The sequence below is a fragment of the Barbus barbus genome (assembly GCF_936440315.1).
Source record: "Barbus barbus genome assembly, chromosome: 17".
In the NCBI taxonomy this organism is placed as follows: domain Eukaryota; kingdom Metazoa; phylum Chordata; class Actinopteri; order Cypriniformes; family Cyprinidae; genus Barbus; species Barbus barbus.
This window is the reverse complement of record NC_136745.1, coordinates 11,650,862-11,671,490: the sequence shown is the minus strand read 5'-3', so window position 1 is coordinate 11,671,490 and position 20,629 is coordinate 11,650,862. Positions and strand designations below refer to the sequence as shown.

At 36.6% G+C, this 20,629-nt stretch overlaps 1 protein-coding gene across 2 annotated transcripts; it reads right to left on the bottom strand.

The window, feature by feature from the left end:
* Positions 1-136: 136 nt before the first annotated feature.
* LOC306883532 (lipid droplet-regulating VLDL assembly factor AUP1) lies at positions 137-18,948 on the bottom strand. Of its 2 annotated transcripts, none has more exons than XM_079438847.1 (12): positions 18,697-18,948; positions 17,899-18,036; positions 12,934-13,084; positions 11,078-11,268; positions 9,267-9,339; positions 7,452-7,525; positions 6,981-7,047; positions 4,798-4,903; positions 4,528-4,671; positions 1,481-1,632; positions 1,107-1,195; positions 137-898 (listed from the first exon to the last, which is right to left on the bottom strand). In XM_079438847.1, exons 1-12 carry the CDS (start codon positions 18,735-18,737, stop codon positions 853-855), a joined length of 1,272 nt encoding a protein of 423 aa, XP_079294973.1. In that variant the 5' UTR covers positions 18,738-18,948; the 3' UTR covers positions 137-852. The 2 variants fall into 2 exon arrangements, with proteins under 2 accessions (XP_079294973.1, XP_079294972.1); XM_079438846.1 differs by having other exon boundaries at positions 420-898; positions 4,780-4,903; positions 18,697-18,916.
* Between the last annotated feature and the right edge of the window lie 1,681 nt (positions 18,949-20,629).

Here is a 20,629-nt window from a genome sequence, read left to right as displayed (position 1 = left end):
GATTTTGTGAAATAGGAGGGGCTGCAGGGATATTTTCCAAAACGTATTTTCTTGTAAACAACAATTAAATCAGGCCTGATGCCATTTTGACAGTTTAACGTTACTATTTGCTCCTCATTCACCACATTGACAAAGTAAAGATAGTTAATTTATTTGGCAGCAATAAAGAAATTAAAATGGCTAATAGGTTTAAAGCTCATCTATGAAGCTTGTGTAAATATAGACAGTACAGTCAATGGGCATTTAGTGTTGTGTATGGGTGTCCTCAAAATAAATCTTTCCAAAAAGTGTTTTAAAGATTAGACAAGTTAAATGCCCGGTTTATGCCCAGAATTGTATATCTATCTTTAAACCACATTTTCATTGGGGGAAAAAATGCATCAATAAGATGCATTTAAGACACAATGAGAACAATCTTTGCATTTCTATGATTTTTAATATCTTCAAAAGCTGATATTGCATCAACATGTATCCTTGACAACATAATGAACCTCAAGTTGTGTTTTAGCTCACTGTCATACGTTTCTGATCCCCTATTCTCTACCCAAGGACCTTATAAAAAATAATATGAAGTGTGCCAAGGTCACTGGGTCTTAATACAAATTGTTTACCAAAATAATTGTTTTCTGTTGCAGAGAGAAATAATAAAAAGACATGCATGATTGCCATGCAAGAAGATTTACAAAGAAACAAAAACAAGAAAGGAAAAAATCCAGTCTTCTCTCAGCATGTTTGGTGAACTCATGTTGTTTCGTTCTGGGTCAGCTCTATAATTTTTGCTTTGTTTATGTGGATTTTGTGTTATGCAGCTGTCTTTCCTAAACAATTCCTCAGGTGTGTCTTTGTCCATGGTCATAGATCGTCCTGTTTGTTCAGTCCATGTTTTTCAATGTATCGTCTGCGGGTGCGTTGAATAAACAAAGAATCAGGTTACTCAATTCAACAAATAAAAATGGAGTGCAACATACGTTTGTTATACAAAAAAACCTAGTGGATATTGGCATACAATGGATTTCAAGCACAATGCCATTGTGTGCTATACATTTCAGATATGTCTAAAATGCAACAAGTTTTAAGTATTATTTTAAGGATTTTAAAACAATTACCTTCTTGCATATTCGTATAAGGCTTCTTTTCTTTCATGTAGAGACATGTGTCTGTCTATGGGTGTTCTCCCAAAAGATTTGGCAGCTGGCTGTTGATGAATACACAGACATTTATATAAATATCCTATCAGACAAAAGGCTTTGACTACTATTTGTAGGTAAATTCACTAATATAGGCCATGAGAGGAGGTCGCCATTGTGCTATTCGTACAGGATAAGGTCAAATCCAAAACACAGGGCTTGTTTCTTTGTGGGGCAATGAAGAATAGTGCAAATCTTGTGCAATAAATGGTTTCGTTAATATGGGACAAGACACTTGCGCTTGCATTTGCTCCTGCATTTTTTACAGTGGTTGATGTGAGGGTCAGCTGTACCTTCAGATTGGGTGTGGATGCGGTTACAGACGGAGTGGAAGAAGCTGCTTGCTTAGCTGGACCTGAAGGTGTGTCCACAGCCGCCTCCGAGCTGAACTGGTCAGTTCTCTCCAGCAGGTTGGTTATGGTTGTGTCCACACAGTTGGTCTGCACTGTACAGAGACAATATCAAGGGGTTACTTAACCAAATCCATACTGGCTGAAACTGCGTTGCTTAAACCCAAGGAACCAGCTTTGCATTAGTACGCGTATGCGGAAGCCACTGAAGTGCATAATGGAACATAAGCTTTTTGAAGCTAGTCTGAATTAAAGGAATAGTTCATCCAAAAATGTTACTGAATATTTACTCACACTCAGGCCACCCAAGATGAAGATGAGAACAAATTAGGAAAAATGTATCATTACTTCACTTGCTCACCATCCTCTGTATGGATCCTCAATGGGTGCCGTCAGACGGTTTGAAGTTAAAACATAATGAAGAATTTGTTTTTCGAGTCTTGTGGATTACTTGTGTATTATTGTAATGTATTTATAAGCTGTTTGGATTCTGATGGCACCCATTCAACGCAGAGGATCCACTGGTGTTGAATGCTAAATCTCTCCAAATCTGTTCTGATGAAGAAACAAAGTCATCTTCATCAGTGGTCCAAATTTTCACTTGCCCTGCCAACACTTTCACTGACCCTGCCACAAAAATAAAAGTTGTTCTTGTAATCGTTGTTATCTTGCATTCTAATAAATAAGCTTATATGATACCAAATTTTTAACGGAGTGTCTATTTACACTAAGTGGAAATAGCCTGCCTTGTTGGCAAAGGCTATTTACATTAACTCCACCCACCAACATGTGATTGGGATAGTCAACACTGATGTTTAACGAACGTCTTTTTGCAGTTTCAGTAGCGTAGATGGTAAGACGCATGCTTTTTGACGTGATCGACCCGAACTCGCCTTTTGACAAACTTTTTTGTCCGTTTTCAAATATATCATAATCGCATCTGAAAGGCATTTATTTTCAATAAAAATTAAGGAAATAATCAAAAAGTTGAAAAAGTATCGGGTAGGTGTTGAAAAATTACAACAGCTCCCCCCGACCTAGCACCTGTCTAGGAAGGTTTGGAGTAGGGAGACTGAGGGATGCGTGCATGGGCCTACGCCTGTTAAGACTATACCACATCGTGTGAGATTATCTCCGGTCTAGGAGCTGGGCTTGTCTAAGCATTGGGCCTAAAAAATGAAAGTTAGGTTTATAATCGCTGGGTCTGTGATGGTTAAGTTTAGGGTGTGATTTAGTTCAGCCTTAAATTTAGCAGTAGTCGAGGTAGGTGTAGGGAGGGCTTTGTCGTCCAAATCAATTGGCATTTATTTAATAATCTGATTTAAAACTTAAATTTACACTCAATACGTTATTATTGCGTACTGTTTTATAATGTACAATACTGAGATGCAGATAATTGCCACTATTTGCAATAAGTAGTATAAATAGCAGACAATTTTGCTATTTTGACAGTTTAAATAGCATCTATCGCTATAGCATCTACATAGCCGCTACCAATTTTTAAACACCAGTTAAATTTTACAATTCTCGATTTCAATTACTAGCCAAACAAATATAAAGTTCAAATAATATTAAAGACAAGTGAACAGTCAGTAAATAAGAACAAATGAATAATTTACAAGCAACAGCACAAATAAACAGAACAAAGATACCAATTAAACAATACTTCAGCTTTTTAGGTGTTCAGGAACAGAAATTGAATAATCAAATGTAAAAAACAAATTAAATATAGATTAATCATTGTTAAAGATGCTTATCCAGTCAAGAGCAGTGAGTGATATTTGGATTAAAATTAAGGAAACCGACAGCAGCAGGTAAATTTGACGCGGTCACTTTAAGAGACAATGTGTGGATCAAATATAATGATACACATCTGATTTTATTCTCAACTGTTAAGACAAACTGTTTTCAAGAATCCTCACCAAGATGGGTGTTTAGACATACTTTTGTATGCATTTGTCCATTCAAGTGCAAGACAACATGGAGAGAAACTCAATTTGGGTCTCACATGTTGCCTAAGATGCGGCTCTGTGTGTGCATGCGGTGCACACAAAACACACTGACTGGAGTTGCTATTCGCGTCTTCTTGCTTTAAAATCTCTCTAATGTTCAAATTGGCCAGATGTATTTGTCTTTTAAAGCAAGACTTAAAAAGAAACTCAATTCGGTGTTCGCACGTTGGCTGAGACACGCCTCTCTGTTTCTGCACTTTACACACAGAACATAGCGCGTGAGTACTGAATGAATGTCTTGTGTCTTCTTGTGCTCAGATACTATAAAATCGCTTGAATGTTTAAATTGGCAAGGCTTAAAAAACACATGCAAATGATAACATTTGTGAGCAGTGGCCTGATCGGGCCACTAGCTATGTTTCCATCCAAAGTTACAAAGTGTGCAAAATCGGAATATCGCATAAAACATTTGAGAATAAAGCACAGTTTCCTGTTTAGGAATGCAGTTCTGGGAGTTCATTATAATGAAGCACTTTGACAAGACTTTGCTCAAGCATTTTAGTATGACAAAACTAGCATTTCAGATGCTGTGAAATGAGATTGGTCTGTTAGTTGGTCCAGTTTTATGCTTTTTTAGTCGCATATGTTTTTTGATGCGCATTAAAAGAATTTATCCGGTATAAGTGTTTCCATCGTAGCGTATGCGTATGTTTTCTTACCGGATAAGAAATTTATCCTACTTAGTTGAGTGCATAAGTTTTTTTTAATGCGCACTTTTAGAATTAATGCACATCTTTGGCGTTTACATCGTGTTTTTTTTTTGCCAAAATGCGCATAAAAATAGGTGGATGGAAACAGCTAGTGACAAATCCATCAACTGTGCTGAACGTCTTTCACGCTGGCCCCAGGCCATCGGCAGTCCTTATTGTCAAGCCCTGTCTTGGATGGCCTGAGAGGGAGTAAATTTTTTTTGCAAATTTTCATTTTCTCCTAATAATAATTCATGTTAATGCAAAGCATTATGGGAGGATGACATACACAAGTCTCTGGTGATGACCGATAACGGGATGTCAGGCAGCACCTCTTTCACCTGCTGCGCCATACGTGCTATTCGTGAGTCTTCAGCTCCTGCATTTGTGCCCAGGAAACCCTGTGCCACTGTGCGAGGTCTGGCACCCAAATCTGAAGATGAAAATATAGTTTCATGTTATGCTACAAGCCAAAATACATCTACTATATAGATTCAGTGATCTAACTTAATGGATCTATACATCATAATTTCTTTCTCACCATTGAATCCGTTCTTACTTGAATGTGCAGTCTGAGCAGCAGTGTGTCTTTTCCTTTTGATGTGCTCGGCTTTGTCTGCTTTAGTGATCTGTGTGGAGATCAAGCCCAGCTCGGTAGCCAGCAGCTGATGGAGAGACACAATGGACATTACATCAAACGACACACCAAAATGGACAAGATATAGATCTGAAGGTTAGACAGATGAAAAGCTGTGTCAGCAGACAATAAGATAATGGTATGACTACTGGAAAATGGTTTCAAATCCATTCAATTTCAAGGCATTTCAGAACGAGTTTATTGCTACAGAGCATGACTCACAGATTTTTGAACAGGCTATATCGGTAAATGCATTTATGTGCATTTCAAATGTTTCAGTAGGACTAATGCAATAATTCTTGTAAGAACACTTTAGTCCGACTGAAATCACAACAGTCTGTTTTTTTGGGAAATTGGACTAACAGACCTAACACTACCATTCAAAAGTTTGGGGTCAGTAAGATTTTTTAAAATGTTTTTTGAAGGCGTCTCTTATGCTCACAAAGGCTGCATTTAATTGATCAAAAATACAGTTACAAAAACACTAATATTGTGAAATATTTTTACAATGCAAAATAAATGCATTTAAATTTTTCTTTAATTTTAATGTCATTTACTCCTGTGATGTCAGAGCTGAATTTTCAGCATCATTACTCCAGTCTTCAATGTCACATAATCCTTCAAAAGTCATTCTAATATGCTGATGTGCTGCTCAAGAAACGACTTATTATCATTGTGTAATAGGGAATGTGTGTAATATTTTTGTGGACACTTTTGTGATACTTTTTTCTGGATTCTTTGTTCAAAGTTCAAAAGAACAGCATTTATTTGAAATAGAAATCTTTTGTACATTATAGATGTATTCAATGACACTTTTGATCAATTTAATGCATTCTTGATCAATGTAAAAAAAAAAAAAAAAAAAAAAAAAAAATTGAATGATAATAAATTGAGATTCATGATTTTTTTTTTTTTTCTAAAACAGAGATCACGATTCTCCCACAATTCTGAACTGAACAAAATAATGTGTGACAAAATATTAATTGCTGCAGTCTATTTAAAAGTGTTTAATTAATTGGAATGCATTATTAAACATTTTAATTAGGGATGCACAATATTATCGGACCAATATCGGAATAGGCCGATAATGGCTTTAAAATGTAAATATCGGCATCGGCCCGATATGAAAAATGTTGCCGATGTGTCTTGCATTGTGGCTCATTCTTGAAGCAAAGTTTTGCCTGAATGGTGATTGGATTCACTGTTTTGGATCGCTGCATTCAACCTGATAATGCACGTACCGATAGATAGCACTGTTGGCCTACTTCTAATAAAATGAAAGCAAAATACACAAATAATATTTAGACTGTGTTTCTGATTAAATAAAGCAGTAATTGATGCCATAATATCATGAGTATGTTTTGATTTAAAGGAACACTCCACTTTTTTTGGAAATAGGCAAATTTTTCAACTCCCCAAGAGTTAAACAGTTCAGTTTTAAGGTTTTCGAATCCATTCAGCCGATCTCTGGGACTGGCGGTAGCACTTTTAGCTTAGCTTAGCATAGACCATTGAATCGGATTAAACCATTAGCATTCTCGCTCAAAAATGACCAAAGAGTTTCGATATTTTTCCTATTTAAAACTTGACTCTTCTGTAGTTACATCGTGTACTAAGACTGACGGAAAATGAAGTTGCGATTTTCTCATCCTGGCGTAATAATAAAGGAATTTTGCCGCCATAGCATGGGTGCAGCAGGCGCAATGATATTATGCAGCGCCTGAAAGTAGTCCCCAGCTACTACTTTCAGGCGCTGCATAATATAATTTCGCCTGCTTGCACCCATGGAAAAAAATAAAATAAATAAATCACAAGCATGACACTTACATTAAATTAGCGTTTCTCAATCCCAGTGCGTGGGTGTCTGAATCAAGATCTTTTAATAATTAATCGTGCAGCTCTAATGATAGTGTAGCTCGGCTTTGTCCAGCATTTATACGTTAATCAGGCTAAAACTGGCCTTGACTACAATCACTGCACATTGCAACACTTTTGTTTAAATAACAAAAACAACCAAGGCAAACTGCCACCATACAACATCTGATGAAGAAAAAAGTACACAAAATGCAAAAAAATAAAACATTTTGGAAAGAAAAGAGTTTTACCTCTTGTACTTTGCTGGCAAATTCTTGATGGGATTCAACATCTTCTTTAGACAGTGGTGGAAGCCATCTGGTTGAGAGCATTTCAAAACAATTACAATTGTACAGAGATCTAATCAGAAAGATGCAATGCTTCTGATTCTTCCTTTATTCACTCAACATTTACAACATTAAACATTAGTATCTATTTTTAAACATTATATAAAACTAAACATTTACAAAGGTGTGTAAGTATTTACTAACCAAATATTCAAAAGGGACAGAAATTAAGTTAATATATTTACCAACAGGCAAGTATGCACAAAAATTCAGGACTAAAACTGAAACTGCCAATCTTATAAACTGCATGCCTAAGACTCCTGAGGCTATTAAATACTAAAAAGCTTCATTAATGTCATATTACCAGTGCTGGCCTGTCGATTGCACATTTAAAATACTGCCACTGGACAAAGGAGAGACTGTAATATGTAGTACCTTACATGGTACACTGTGAACGGTACAAAAAAGGTCCACAGCAGCTCTATCAGCCATGAGGATTCTGGTGCGTTCTGAAAAAAATGAAACCAAGAAAGACTTTTTATATCATCCCAGATGTTAGTGTTTAACAAACCACAGTTATGTGGATGTTGTTGATTTGACAATATATACACATTTTCACTTTCACAATGCAAATCTCCCTTTCCAGTTGACAGATTATTTACAGAGATTCAAAATCAGGTCATTCTGAAACTGTCCGGGAATTACCATCACAACCATAAGCACTTTAACATATGACCGCCCCATTTACATAAAACACTTATATACAGTATTGAGCAATGCCCCATCCCATCCTGAACGACCTGCACCAGCTGTTTTCACAAGCAAACGGGTAAACAAATCGTAACAGAGGTCATTTACATATACAACACTTAACCCATAAGAACCTGGACCAATTTCTCCTGATAGGAAAAATATGGGCCATATAAAACAAACCAAATGGACCACTTATAACATGTTTCTGCAGTTGTTTTTGAAATACAACCCCTCCTTGTGAAAGTTCTGTAATGCTACATATACGACACATTGGGCGTTTATGATACATTTTTCATGTTACATTGGGCATTTATTTCTCAATTGAAAAAAATACATTTTATAATTTTTTTGCTACATTTTTTTCCTGTTTATTTGCTTTTCCACAACATATATCAAAATGATTACTTTTCCAGGAAGATAAAACAAAAACCTTTTTCAGAAGTAATACAGTTTTTGTATTTTATTTGCTTTGCCACAACATATTTCAAAACCACACAACTGTGACCATTAAGTTTTACAACAACTCTTTTGTAACAACTGTTTTAAATTCTACCTTTTCAGGTATATGGTTTAACCAGAAATTAATTTTTAGATTTTTTTTTTTTCACAACTCGAAAATGTGCGAACTAAAAATAAACAACTACCTCACACTGGAGTTCAACATGTTAAACGTGCACGTAGATTTGTTAAAATATGCTTTGAAATGAGCAGCAGAAACTATATAACACTAAAATAACTGAATCAGCTAAATTAACTGAGCAGCTCATTACTATTTTTCTTAAAGGGATAGTTCACCGAAAAATGAAAATTTGATGTTTATCTGTTTACCCCCAGTGCATCCAAGATGTAGGTGACTTTGATTCTTCAGTAGAACACAAACGAAGATTTTTAACTCAAACCGTTGCAGTGTCGGTCATATAAATGGCAGACAATGGGACTCATGGCTTTGATAGAAAAAAAAACATACACAGACTGAAAACCCTCATGTAATACAGCAGCTGAGGGAACGGATCGTAAACATACTCCAATGTTCACCCAAAAATAAATAAACCCATTTTGCAATGCCGTAATAGGAGCAAAAAGTCACTATGAGATTTGACAGTCCGCCTTTCTATTGCACTGTGAGTCACTTATTATCAGTGCTGCTATAAATATCCTCCTGATGAGCCACACTCTCACAAAGACCCTCTTGTGTGCTTTAACAGGAACTTGAGGATGAAAAAAAGATATGGAAACTCTAGACACGATTGTTCAGTCACATTTAAATGCCTGGGTGGATGGTTCTACAGCGAAGCGATTTACAGAAATGACAAGAGCAGCAATGGCATAAAAACTGGGTCGGATTTCATACACATTCAGAACAATCATTTTTTTTGTTGTAATGTTTGAGAATTTAAAAGGGTTACAAGAAAAATACCTAGCAACCGCAAGGGTCACATCCTAATGACAAATCATTTAACAACAGTGGATTACAAAAGAGGTTTTGAATGTAATTACCACGGCTATGAAAGGCCTCTTCACAAGCAATGCCACTGGCTGGATGGTGTCAGACACAGCGAAAGGCCAAGAGCTGAGGAGAGAGTAGAAGTTGGTCTTTTAAAAATGGCGTCTGTCTTAAAGAGAAAGGAAATGTTGTCATCTAAAAGCTAATGGCAAAGTGGGTGTCAGCTGATTTACAGGCAGTAGAGGCTAAACCCGAGGATCAGTAAAGCCTGATCACATCTTAGACCCTTCAAGGAAGCTTAGAGAGGACCTGGCAACCCTCCCAGAACAGAACCACATTTAATCACCGGAGACTCAGCATTAAAGCGGCCCTTACTTACCAAACATTATTTATATCCGGCACCTGACTGTCTATACACAGTATAGTCACATTTAAAACCAGATGAGATATGACAAGCAGTATTCAGGATATTTTTACACTATAAATGAATGACTGGTTGGTTAAATGAATGACTTGTTTGATATCTTTAAATAATATTACTGTTACATAATGTTACATATAGTAAGTGAAGCATTTAAAAAGACAGTCCATATACATATATATATTAGGGGTGTAACGGTTCATAAAATTCACGGTTCAGTTCGATACAACACAGTGGTGTCACAGTTCGGTACGTTTTCGATACGGGGCGCACGGTAATTGGTTACTTCTCAATGTTGGAAATATTTCTGTTTTAAACCATGAAGGCGAGCCAATGGATATCACACAAGCAACGTGCAAAACTTTGCGCAAGAGTTATGCCGGTGAGCATCTTAATATCAGTCAATTCACTATAAAGAAAGTAAAAACTGAATAACGGGCAGAGATTTCGCCATCTGACGCCACATATTCTCTTAGAGACGACGAGAGACGAATCTACTTCAACATATACTGATAATGGTATAGCTAACTATTTTAATTTATTCCCTAAAAATGAGAAGAAACATTTTGTGTTAAACAGGCCGTTTTTGAAAGTCGGTGCTTGAAATAGGTCTAAAGCTTTTTATTTCATTGGTTTTTATTGATGACTGCAGTGTTAATATTTTAATTATAGGCCTATAATTCATTGTATAATAAAACTGTTTTGTTTTTACATTTTAATTGAGGAGCAGCCTAAATAGCCTACTCTTTTGTTATCCTTGCAGCGCATCAGTTATGCGGTAATTATTGTGGGGAAAATTCATTGTAATTTTAATTTAATTACAAAAGTAACTTTTTAACACTAATAGGCTAGCAAAAATAAGAATGTAACAGGCCTACATTAATTGGAAATGCCAAATCATCTTAATATTGCCAATAATCGATGTTTTTGACAATATCTCTAGCTTTCGTCGATAAAACATTGTCTTTCGACACACCCCAGCAAAGGGAGGCTATCACGGGGCAGACAGCACATTGCCTGTTACGACGTTTGGGCTGCCTTATTGAGTGCATTGGCACTGAGAACATTATATTTCACACACTTTAAGCTCTTTTATTTTCCAAGCATAATACGATTAGTCCAACGGATCGTTTGGTTTGTAATGTGTAACGAACTGAAAGCCTTGTACAGAACAGTTCAATACGGATACGTGCATGCATGTATGTATGTATATATATATATATATATATATATATATATATATATATATATATCGTAATTAGCTACTTGATTGCTTGTAATCTACTAAATGTGACAGCATCAAGTTATTAAGATATAAACAATATGATTTTCTTTAAAGCTGCTTTTAAAGCTAAAATACCCCAAAAACTCAAATTAATTTGACAATAGTCGAAAGCAAAAAAAGAATATTGTTTTGTTGGCAGCTGTGTGATGTTGGAGTACCTGAACTTCAGGAGACCGTTTCGGCCGTTGGTGGTGTCCTCCTCTGGAAAAAGCAGGAGGGGCAAAGCAGCAGGAGATGAGCAATACCTGTGGAGGGTTTCCGTCAGCTCCGACCTGCTCTGTACACCCTGACCCAGCTCCATAAAACCCCTCGCCCAGCACAGGAAACCCACAGGGCCCTCCAGCAGTGGCTAAACACAAAGAGACAGACAGGAAAACATGGTTACACGTAGCTTATTAGCTATAGCATGATGTTAGTCATGAAGTCCACAGTAATGAAATGTGTAAAATAAATACAAAGGGCTATATAGTCTTATTATTTTATTATTGAAGCTGAATCAAGTAGGGAACATTGTGTGAAGGTAAAAGCACATTTTAAAATACATCTGAGCAATGTATACACTACTATCTAAAAGTTTGGGATCAGGAAAAATATTTTGCTAACGTTTTGAAGTCTCTTTTGCTCACCAAGGCTGCATTTTATCTGATAAAAATACAGTAAAATTGGTACAAAGAAATATCACAATTTAAAATAACTATTTTAATATTTAAAAAATTTATTTTAATCCTGTGATGCAAAGCTGAATTTTTTGCATGATTATTTAAGTCTTCAGTGTCACATATATTATCAATATATATATACCCTTATTATCAATGTTGAAATATTTTTTGTGAAATCTGTGATACAGTTTTTCAGGATTCATTCATGAATAGAAAGTACAAAAAACAGCAATTATTTGTAAAGGAAATCTTTTGAAACATTATAAATGTTGCCAGTTTTGATCAACTTAATGTGTCCTTGCAGAATAAAAATATTATGAAAAAATATAAATATTTCTGAACCCAAACTCCAAACCTAGTAATAAACTAAATTCATGCCTATGCTGAGCATATAATGTAAATTTTAATAGTTATGTACGTGTGTAAATTACATATTACGTATATTATATATTTATGATTATAATAATTTAATGACTTAATACTAGGGGTCGACCGGTGTGTTTTTCAGGGCCGATGCTGATACCGATTATTACAGACCGAGTAGACCAATAGCCAATATTTTGAACCGATATATATGTCTGGTGTAAAAATGAAAAGTAATGTCAAAATTAAGAATAACAAGAGCTCTGACAAAAACTGATTTAATATTGAGGTGTTTTGCAACTTCAGTGTAGTGGATTGCGATTTATTGCAACTTGAGCAACGTCTGCTGCTGCCTTTGAGAGACAACTGATGCGTGATGAAGCAGCTCCAGTTAGCAAGCGCTTTCGATGTGAGAGTGCCTTAGTCTTCCACGTTGATTGGTCGGACTCATAACTCCCAACAAATCAGATGGGCGGAGACTGCTCTAGGCCACAGAGTAGTGAGTTCCCACAGGCTGCATCAGAGCCAAATAGTGCGTTTCAAAATTAAATCATTTTATCGGTTTTGAAAATGACAGTTTTCTGATAATCGGTCGACCCCTACTTAATACACTAACTGTGAATCTTCAGTTTTATGTTTATTGTAATGTACAATTATAAAACTAAATCCTTACTTTCTAACTAAATCCTAGGTCAACTCATGCAGACAGGAATTCAAGCATGACTTAACACTTAAAAATGAATTTAAGTTATTCCTGCTGCCCTGCAACCAAACAAAGTGAATGATTTGAATTAAGCAAACAGAGAGAACTAAACCTCATTCACTGGCCTCTGGCCCAATATTAAGTCAGCACAGCTGCCAAAGGAGAAATAGACCTCATTGTGTGAGTAAACCAATGAAAGAACCAAAAGACACAGAGGTCAAGGGCAGAGCAGAGGAGGAGAAAAAGATTACATCATGCTGGGAAAACACTGAAACACATATACACTCACCGTGTTACAGGAGGTAAGAAGGTTGATAATATTGTGGTCAAAATGTGTAACGTGATTGCAGATGTAAAGTCGGGCGGTTTTGTCCCGTAAGCGTGGACTGTTCTGCCGGACATGCAGACCCAATACTGAACACATTATTCTCACTATGAACCTATAACAAAGACAAATGTGTAACCAGCAATACTAAAAACACATACAAAAATGCAAAACCAAAATCTGCCAATCCAAAAGTAACAAACATTAAATGTAATGGGAAAAGTTGACAAGTTTGCACCATTTTTTAACACCTTTTAGCTTGTTTGAAGCTTAATTATATATCCTGTTATATATCTTGTCTTTCCATATCAAGTAGAGGAAATTATGGAATCATTCAATATTAAAGAAAAAAAAAATGGAATCAGCTTGTAATTTGCATATCTAAAATTAGTCAGCAGTTTAGTCAGCAGTTAAAAGAGAGTGCTTCCAGACCTTAACGGGCTGTTGGACTTGGCTAATTGAAAGGAAACATGGCCCCCACAAGAGAGCAGTCTGTTTAAACAATGGTAAGGATTATAAAACTCCTTCAAGAAGGAAATCCATCTCAGAGTGTGGCAAAAGAAGTTGGATGTTCCCAGTCAGCTGTTTCTAAAATTTGGTGCAAGTATAAACTAAATGGAAAGGTTACAAAAGGAAAACATACAGGCAAGACCAAGGAAGACCTCAAAGCGTCAGGACAGAAAACTCAAAGCAATTTGCCTTGAAAATAGAAAATGCACAATGAAACAAATGGGCGGAAACAGGAGTCAATCTGTGTGACAGAACTATAAGAAACTGGCTGAATGAAATGGGATTTAAATATAGAAAAGCCAAATGAAAACTTGCACCTAAACAGAAGAAAACAAGGTTACAGTAGGCTAATGAGAAGCAGTCATGGAGTGTGGATGATTGGATGAAAGTGATATTAAGTGATGAATCACGAATCTGCAACATGTTGGAACTTTTGTCTGGTGCCGTTCTAATGAAATTTATAAAGATGACTGCCTGAAGAAAACAACCAAATTGCCCAAATCATTTACAACCCGAATTCCGGAAATGTCGGGATGTTTTTTAAATTTTAATAAAATGAAAACAAAAACTTCACATGAAATCACATGAGCCAATATTTTATTCACATTAGAACATAACAAATGTTTAAACTGAGAAATTTTACACTTATCCACTAAATGAGTTTATTTTAAATTTGATGCCTGCTATAGGTCTCAAAAAAGTTGGCACGGGGGCAACAAAGGGCTGAAAAAGCAAGACATTTTTAAAAGATTCAGCTGGGAGAACATCTAGCAACTAATTAAGTTAAGTGACATCAGGACTGTAACATGTTTAGCTATAAAAAGGGAAGTCTTAGAGAGGCAGAGTCTCTCAGAAGTAAAGATGGGCAGAGGCTCTCCAATCTGTGAAAGAGTGCGTAAAAAGATTGTGGAAAACTTTTAAAACAACGTTCCTCAACATTAAATTGCAAAGGCTTTGCAAATCTCATCATCTACAGTGCATAATATCATCAGATTCAGAGAAACTGAAGAAATATCTGTGCGTAAGGGACAAGGCCGAAGACCTTTGTTGGATGCCTGTGGTCTTCGGGCCCTCAGATGACACTGCATCACTTATCGGCATAATTCTGTCATTGACATTACTAAATGGGCCCAGGAAAACTTCCAGAAACCACTGTCTGTAAACACAATCCACTGTGCCATCTACAGATGCCAGCTAAAGCTCTATCATGCAAAAAGGAAGCCATATGTGAACATGGTCCAGAAGCGCCGTCGTGTCCTGTGGGCCAAGGCTCATTTAAAATGGACTGTTTTAAAGAGGAAAAGTGTTCTATGGTCAGACGAGTCCAAATTTGACAGTCTTGTTGGAAATCACGGACGCCGTGTCCTCCGGGCTAAAGAGGAGGGAGACCTTCCAGCGTATTATCAGCGTTCAGTTCATAAGCCAGCATCTCTGATGGTATGGGGGTGCATAAGTACATATGGTATGGACAGCTTGTATGTTTTGGAAGGCACTATGAATGCTGAAAGGCATATAAAGGTTTTAGAGCAACATATGCTCCCCTCCAGATGACGTCTATAACAGGGCCATGTGTATTTCAGCAGGACAATGCAAAACCACATACTGCAGCTATTAAAACAGCATGGCTTTGTAGTAGAAGAGTCCAGGTACTGAATTGGCCTACCTGCATCCAGATCTTTCACCTATAGAGAACATTTGGCGCATCATTAAACGAAAAATACGTCAAAGACGACCACGAACTCTTCAGCAGCTGGAAACCTATATCAGGCAAGAATGGGACCAAATTCCAAGACCAAAACTCCAGAAACTCATAACCTCGATGACCAGACGTCTTCAAACTATTTAGAAAAAAAAGAGCAGATGCTACACCATTAGGGGTGTAAGAAAATATCGATACACGTGAGTATCGCAATATTTTATTTGGCGATACTGTATCGATTCTCCAAAACGGAATATCGATATAAAAAAAATAAAAAAATCATACAAGATTCATGGCAGTTGTTTCGTTTTGAGTTCATATCCCGACCGCTAGATATCAGTCTTCATCTCTGAACTTAAACAGTGACAAGAAATACTAGCATCAGGGCACTCCACTAATGTTAGCGTTAATATAGTTCACTGCCAGTAATGGAGGATGAAAGAATTGTTCCAGTTCTCGTTTCGGTGTACAAAGCTGAAGTGTGACGTCATTTGGGCTTTTGTAGTAATGTCCGCCCCGGGACCGCGGCGCGAGCGCAACATCGGTTCTGCCGCTTCCCGTGTTGAAGAGCCTTTGCGCGGCGGGCGGTAGAGTCGCTGTGCAGTTGCAGCTTTCTCGTAATTCGGGGGTGTTTTGTGCAGTTGGGGCGGTGCTCGCGTCACGGTCTCTGCGATTCCACGCGGAACATAAATACAAACTGAAAAACCTGTGAAATCCAAGTTGAAAAGTTCTGAGAATGTTTAACATCTGTATTTATTTGATTGTTTTACAATTATTTAGTTTTCTTTAGGAATCCTGCAAGCACTTTATTTTTCATTGATATTAAGCAGATGTCATTTTTTGTTCAGATCAATTCTTATGACATTGCATGTCACAATTGTAAACTTAAACTGTGAACCTTTAAAGTAGAATCTATAAATATATTTTTTTTCTTTTTATAAAATACATTTTATACATACATTTAACTAAAGAATCATGCAAGAACTTGAATATTTCCCCCTTTACTCGTACTGCACAAAAAGTGGTTCAGTAATGTTGAATGTTATAGGGACTGATTATTGCAAATGCAGATCCCAGTGTATTCTGCAGTGTGTTCTAGTTAAACTATTTTTATTTATTTAGTTTTTGCTAAGGTTTGCATATGGTGGTGTGTTCTTAGTAGGGCTGAACGATATGGACAAAATTTCATATCTCGATTTTCATGAAAATTTCATATCTCGATATCGATACGATATGACTACGGGTTCGGTGAAAACCAAGCATTTCTCAGAAAAATAAAAACATCATAATACAAAAAAAATTTGGAAAGTGTAGTTTTATTTTTAAGAACTTACTGGTGGACGTCGACTCGTACGGCGTAAAGGCCCTTTCACACAGGACGCGGCATGCGCTGCGCTATGAAACCCATTCATTTCAATGGCTTGCGCTGCGCGAGGGCGGTTAGTTGCTGCGCCGACCAAAGCGCACGCGCAGTGGAGCGCACCAGCGGCGAGCTTGCGCGCGCGCCGCGGTCAAAGTTCAAAATAGTTCAACTTTTGCCGCTGCGCTCTATGACGTTTCCCCGCGCGGCCAATAGAAACGGGGCATCCAAACAAGCGCCGAACTCAAAATGGATGAACAGCTGATTCTCTGTGTGTCTGAATTTCCAGAGCTATACCATACAAGTTTGCGGTCGAATAGGGACCTCAGCGGTGCATTCAAGGGCACTCGTAAAACTGATGTTCGTTGTGTGACTGCCAGAGTTGTATGCAGGGCGGGGCGAGCGCGGAGAGGGGAAATCTATATCGTTGCTTTTTTCGATAGTAATATCTTGAAAGTTCATATCTCGATATAGATACGATAACGATATATCGTTCAGCCCTAGTTCTTAGTGACAGCTTTCCTAAAAAATATATATCCTATTCCTAAAATAAGAAATATCCCAATATATCGCCTTGCTTACAGTATCGCAATATATCGTATCGTAACCCCTGTATCGTGATGCGTATCGTATTGCCAGATTCTTGCCAATACTCAGCCCTATACACCATGGTAAACATGCCCCCATCCCAACTATTTTGAGACCTGTAACAGGCATCAAATTTGAAATGAGCTCATTTTGCGCATAAAATTGTAAAAATTTTCTTTCTTAAACATTTTATGTTATCTATGTTCTATTGAGAATAAAACATTTGCTCATGTGATTTTAAATTCATTTAGTTTCCATTTTATTCAAATTTAAAAAAAAGTCCCAACATTTCCGGAATTCAGGTTGTATGATATGGGGTTGCATGTCAGGCAAAGGAACAGGGGACCATGATTCCATATTTTTTCCCTCTACTTGATATGGAGAACAAATTTTCATTACTTAAAAGAGTTTAATATCTATTTTTTTTTAAAATATGTTTCACATAACCAGAATGTTGAATTATTAAACAAAAATTGTTTTGTGCTATATCTGTGATTTGTTTATTCGTTATGAAGTAAAAAATGTGGGTAAACAACATCTAAGTGTGGTGATCCCATAATTTTTGCCAGGGGCTGTATATGTATATATATATATATATATATATATGAATGCTGTTAAAAAAGAAAAAAAAATCAGGAATAAAAAATACTTAAAGCTAAACAGAAATATTTTAAAACGCTCAAAACTAATAAAATAAAAAAGCATATGAAAATTGCTGTCTTTTGCTGTTCTGAATTTTACTATCTATTAACACTCCAGCATGGCTTCTTACCTTCTGACAATACTGTCAGGCAGTGCACAACTCACTAGAAACACATGGACACCAATAAATATTCGCAGTAGCATCAAACACACACCAACAGGGGAGTACAGCAACAATAACAGCAGGACGAAGCGATCATTTGGTAACCTGTGGAAAGAGATGACAGGAATAGCAACCAGCTTCAGGATCTATTTATGACAAGAACCGTTTGCCAGAAACTAACATTCATCTCTCCATGTCAGAGACCTCAGCAGTGCACACATTTCAAATACTGTTTACTAAGCAGTGCTTCACTTCTGCTGTCATGTTTGAGTTGCTCAAAGAGATCAGAAAGACAAACCAAAGAAACATGCGTTATGCGGAAACCCCTGACAAAATCAGCTAATATACGATCATGCATAATTATTTTTCATTAGATCAGTTTTATGCAAAAGGCTTTACTAGTGACATTAACAACTACAAATATTAAGACTGTGTTATTATGCAACATTTTTTATGAAATATAAACACAGCCAGACTTTTTATGTACTGCAATACTCTCATAAACCATTGAACGTTAGTGCTATTCGAAACCGTTTGAAAAACCTTTATGGCAAATATTGTGTATTAAATTACATAAGTGCAAAAAGAATCAGAAAACATTCATTGACTATCCATTCGTATGTGCATTTATCTGAAGATCATTCAACAGTCTCTAACGTACTTTATACGCTTGTGTTTTTGTGAGTTTGACGTTGAAAATGCTACGGCTAATTATATTAGCTCTGCAACTGTTATCATTTCAAGCTTGGAATGTGAGTAAATTACCGCTGGAAGTCGAACATCTGCTCAATCCCCCTCGTTTCCATTATTTAAACTCTTCCTGGGATATTTTCAAAGGCTGCTGCATACTATTTTCAGACCTTAACGGCAGGTGAGAGGGAAAAGACGCTAGCTAGTTATTAGCCTGTGCTGTTGTTCGCCATGTTGAGACGCTGCTGATATTTCTAGATGGGGAACAAAGAGTTTCACGAGAGATTAGACACTCTGGAGCTATTTGCGTGTTAGGCCACGTGCTTCGCAGTAGCGCATCTGATTGGTCCCTAGATGGTGAGTCTCGACTTACTGGGTTTTACACAAGAATTATATTACTTAAGATTTAATAATGCACACCGCCAAATAATAAATATAGGAGAAGTACAATTTTCTACAAATACAGTTTTAAATAGCTATTTTTTGAGACAGTGTGATATTTAACATAAATACTATAAGTATCTATCTATGTGTTATTTTGCTAAATAAGTGTCTTAATTACAGTTATGTATGAACCGTTTCAGCTATAAACCCAAGAGTAAATGTCCAGCGTCCTCATTGCTTATTTGATACCTGCTACTATATAGTGAAGAGTGGACGAGCTGGTAAGTATAGCTTCTATGTTCCTCTTGCGTTTTCAAAGGACAACTCACCTTTCATCTTCATCTTATTCATTTGCTTTTATAGGCACATTTTTTTAGTTAAAGGCTGACATCTTGCGTTCTGGAATATGAACTACGATACAGTCTGACAATCTTTAATAGCCTTCATTAAACTAACACAAAAATACTTATTGAAAAACATGTATTGTTATAAGACGAACTTGTATTTATACTTGCATGTATAATGTCGAACTACTTATTTACGTGTTTTTTATTTTTTTATTACAGTATTAGGACTCTAGTATCGAAGTTTTTTGTTATAAAAACAGTAAAAAAAATAATAATAAAAGGGTGCGACTTATTAGCTCACAATTCTGGGTTCAATTCAAATGTACTTTTTTTTATTGCAGTTCTGTCAGAAAAGTAAAAAATGTGAGATATGGACTTGTAATTCTATTAAAAAAAAATAAAAAATCTTCCTGTAGGGGAAAAACACATTTGCATTGTGTACAAAATTCTATAGGCTATTATTTTTGTAAGAAATTAATTTTGTGCAAGAAACACTTGCGGGTTTCAAACAATAGAGGGCAGTACAATCCTTCTTATTTCCCAATGTTATCTTTCCAACTCTCAAACTCTCAAGACAGAACTTCGGCTGGAAAACAATGACTTTTTTTAGCCCTCCATATTATTTTATAAATTAAAACCATTAAATTAATTAATAAAACAATAAACTGCTAAATACTTTATTTTTCCTACTTTTTCTCCTTCTAGGTAATAAGTCAGAGCAGGGTAGGCTACATTAACTGTAGCAAACCACATCTCTCTCATGAACAGTTTGACAGTATATTGACAAAGCAAATAACGCAGTTTGTCATATATTGATCCAAGTATACAGCAAAGGCAATATACTACACAATCCTAAAAACTGAAACGTCTGATCTATACGGCTGCCATCTATAATAAAACTCACTCTACGACTGAATGTAGTCCACAGACACACACAAACAGAGTCAGATAACAGTGGTGCCCCTTGAATGCAGTGCATTCGCCTCCAGCTGCAGTTCCCAAATACGAGATTGAATCTGCCCCATTCATTAGCCTAAGTGGATGAGCTTCCCTAATAGATGCTCCCCTTCCCCTCAATAATTGCTGTTGATTGGCGTAAATTAGACCCTAGTTGCCAGACGAGTGATTCTCGACGACGATAATCTGATTCCGAGCTGAAACTAATAGGATTTTAACTCCGGTTTGGCCTAATGTCCGTCTGTAAGGCCTGGCTCGGCTCTGTTAGGCCAGACCTGCCCTTCAGCCCCACGACCGCCTCATGCACAACTCACGCTTAC

Excerpts from the sequence above, each read along its gene's own strand:
- LOC306883532 (XM_079438846.1), bottom strand. The coding sequence starts at position 18,737 with ATGGAAACGAGGGGGATTGAGCAGATGTTCGACTTCCAGCG. Across the intron at positions 18,037-18,696 it reads CAGATGTTCGACTTCCAGCG|GTTACCAAATGATCGCTTCG; the intron begins GTAATTTACTCA and ends CTCTTTCCACAG. Across the intron at positions 1,196-1,480 it reads CATCCACACCCAATCTGAAG|CCAGCTGCCAAATCTTTTGG; the intron begins GTACAGCTGACC and ends ATTCATCAACAG.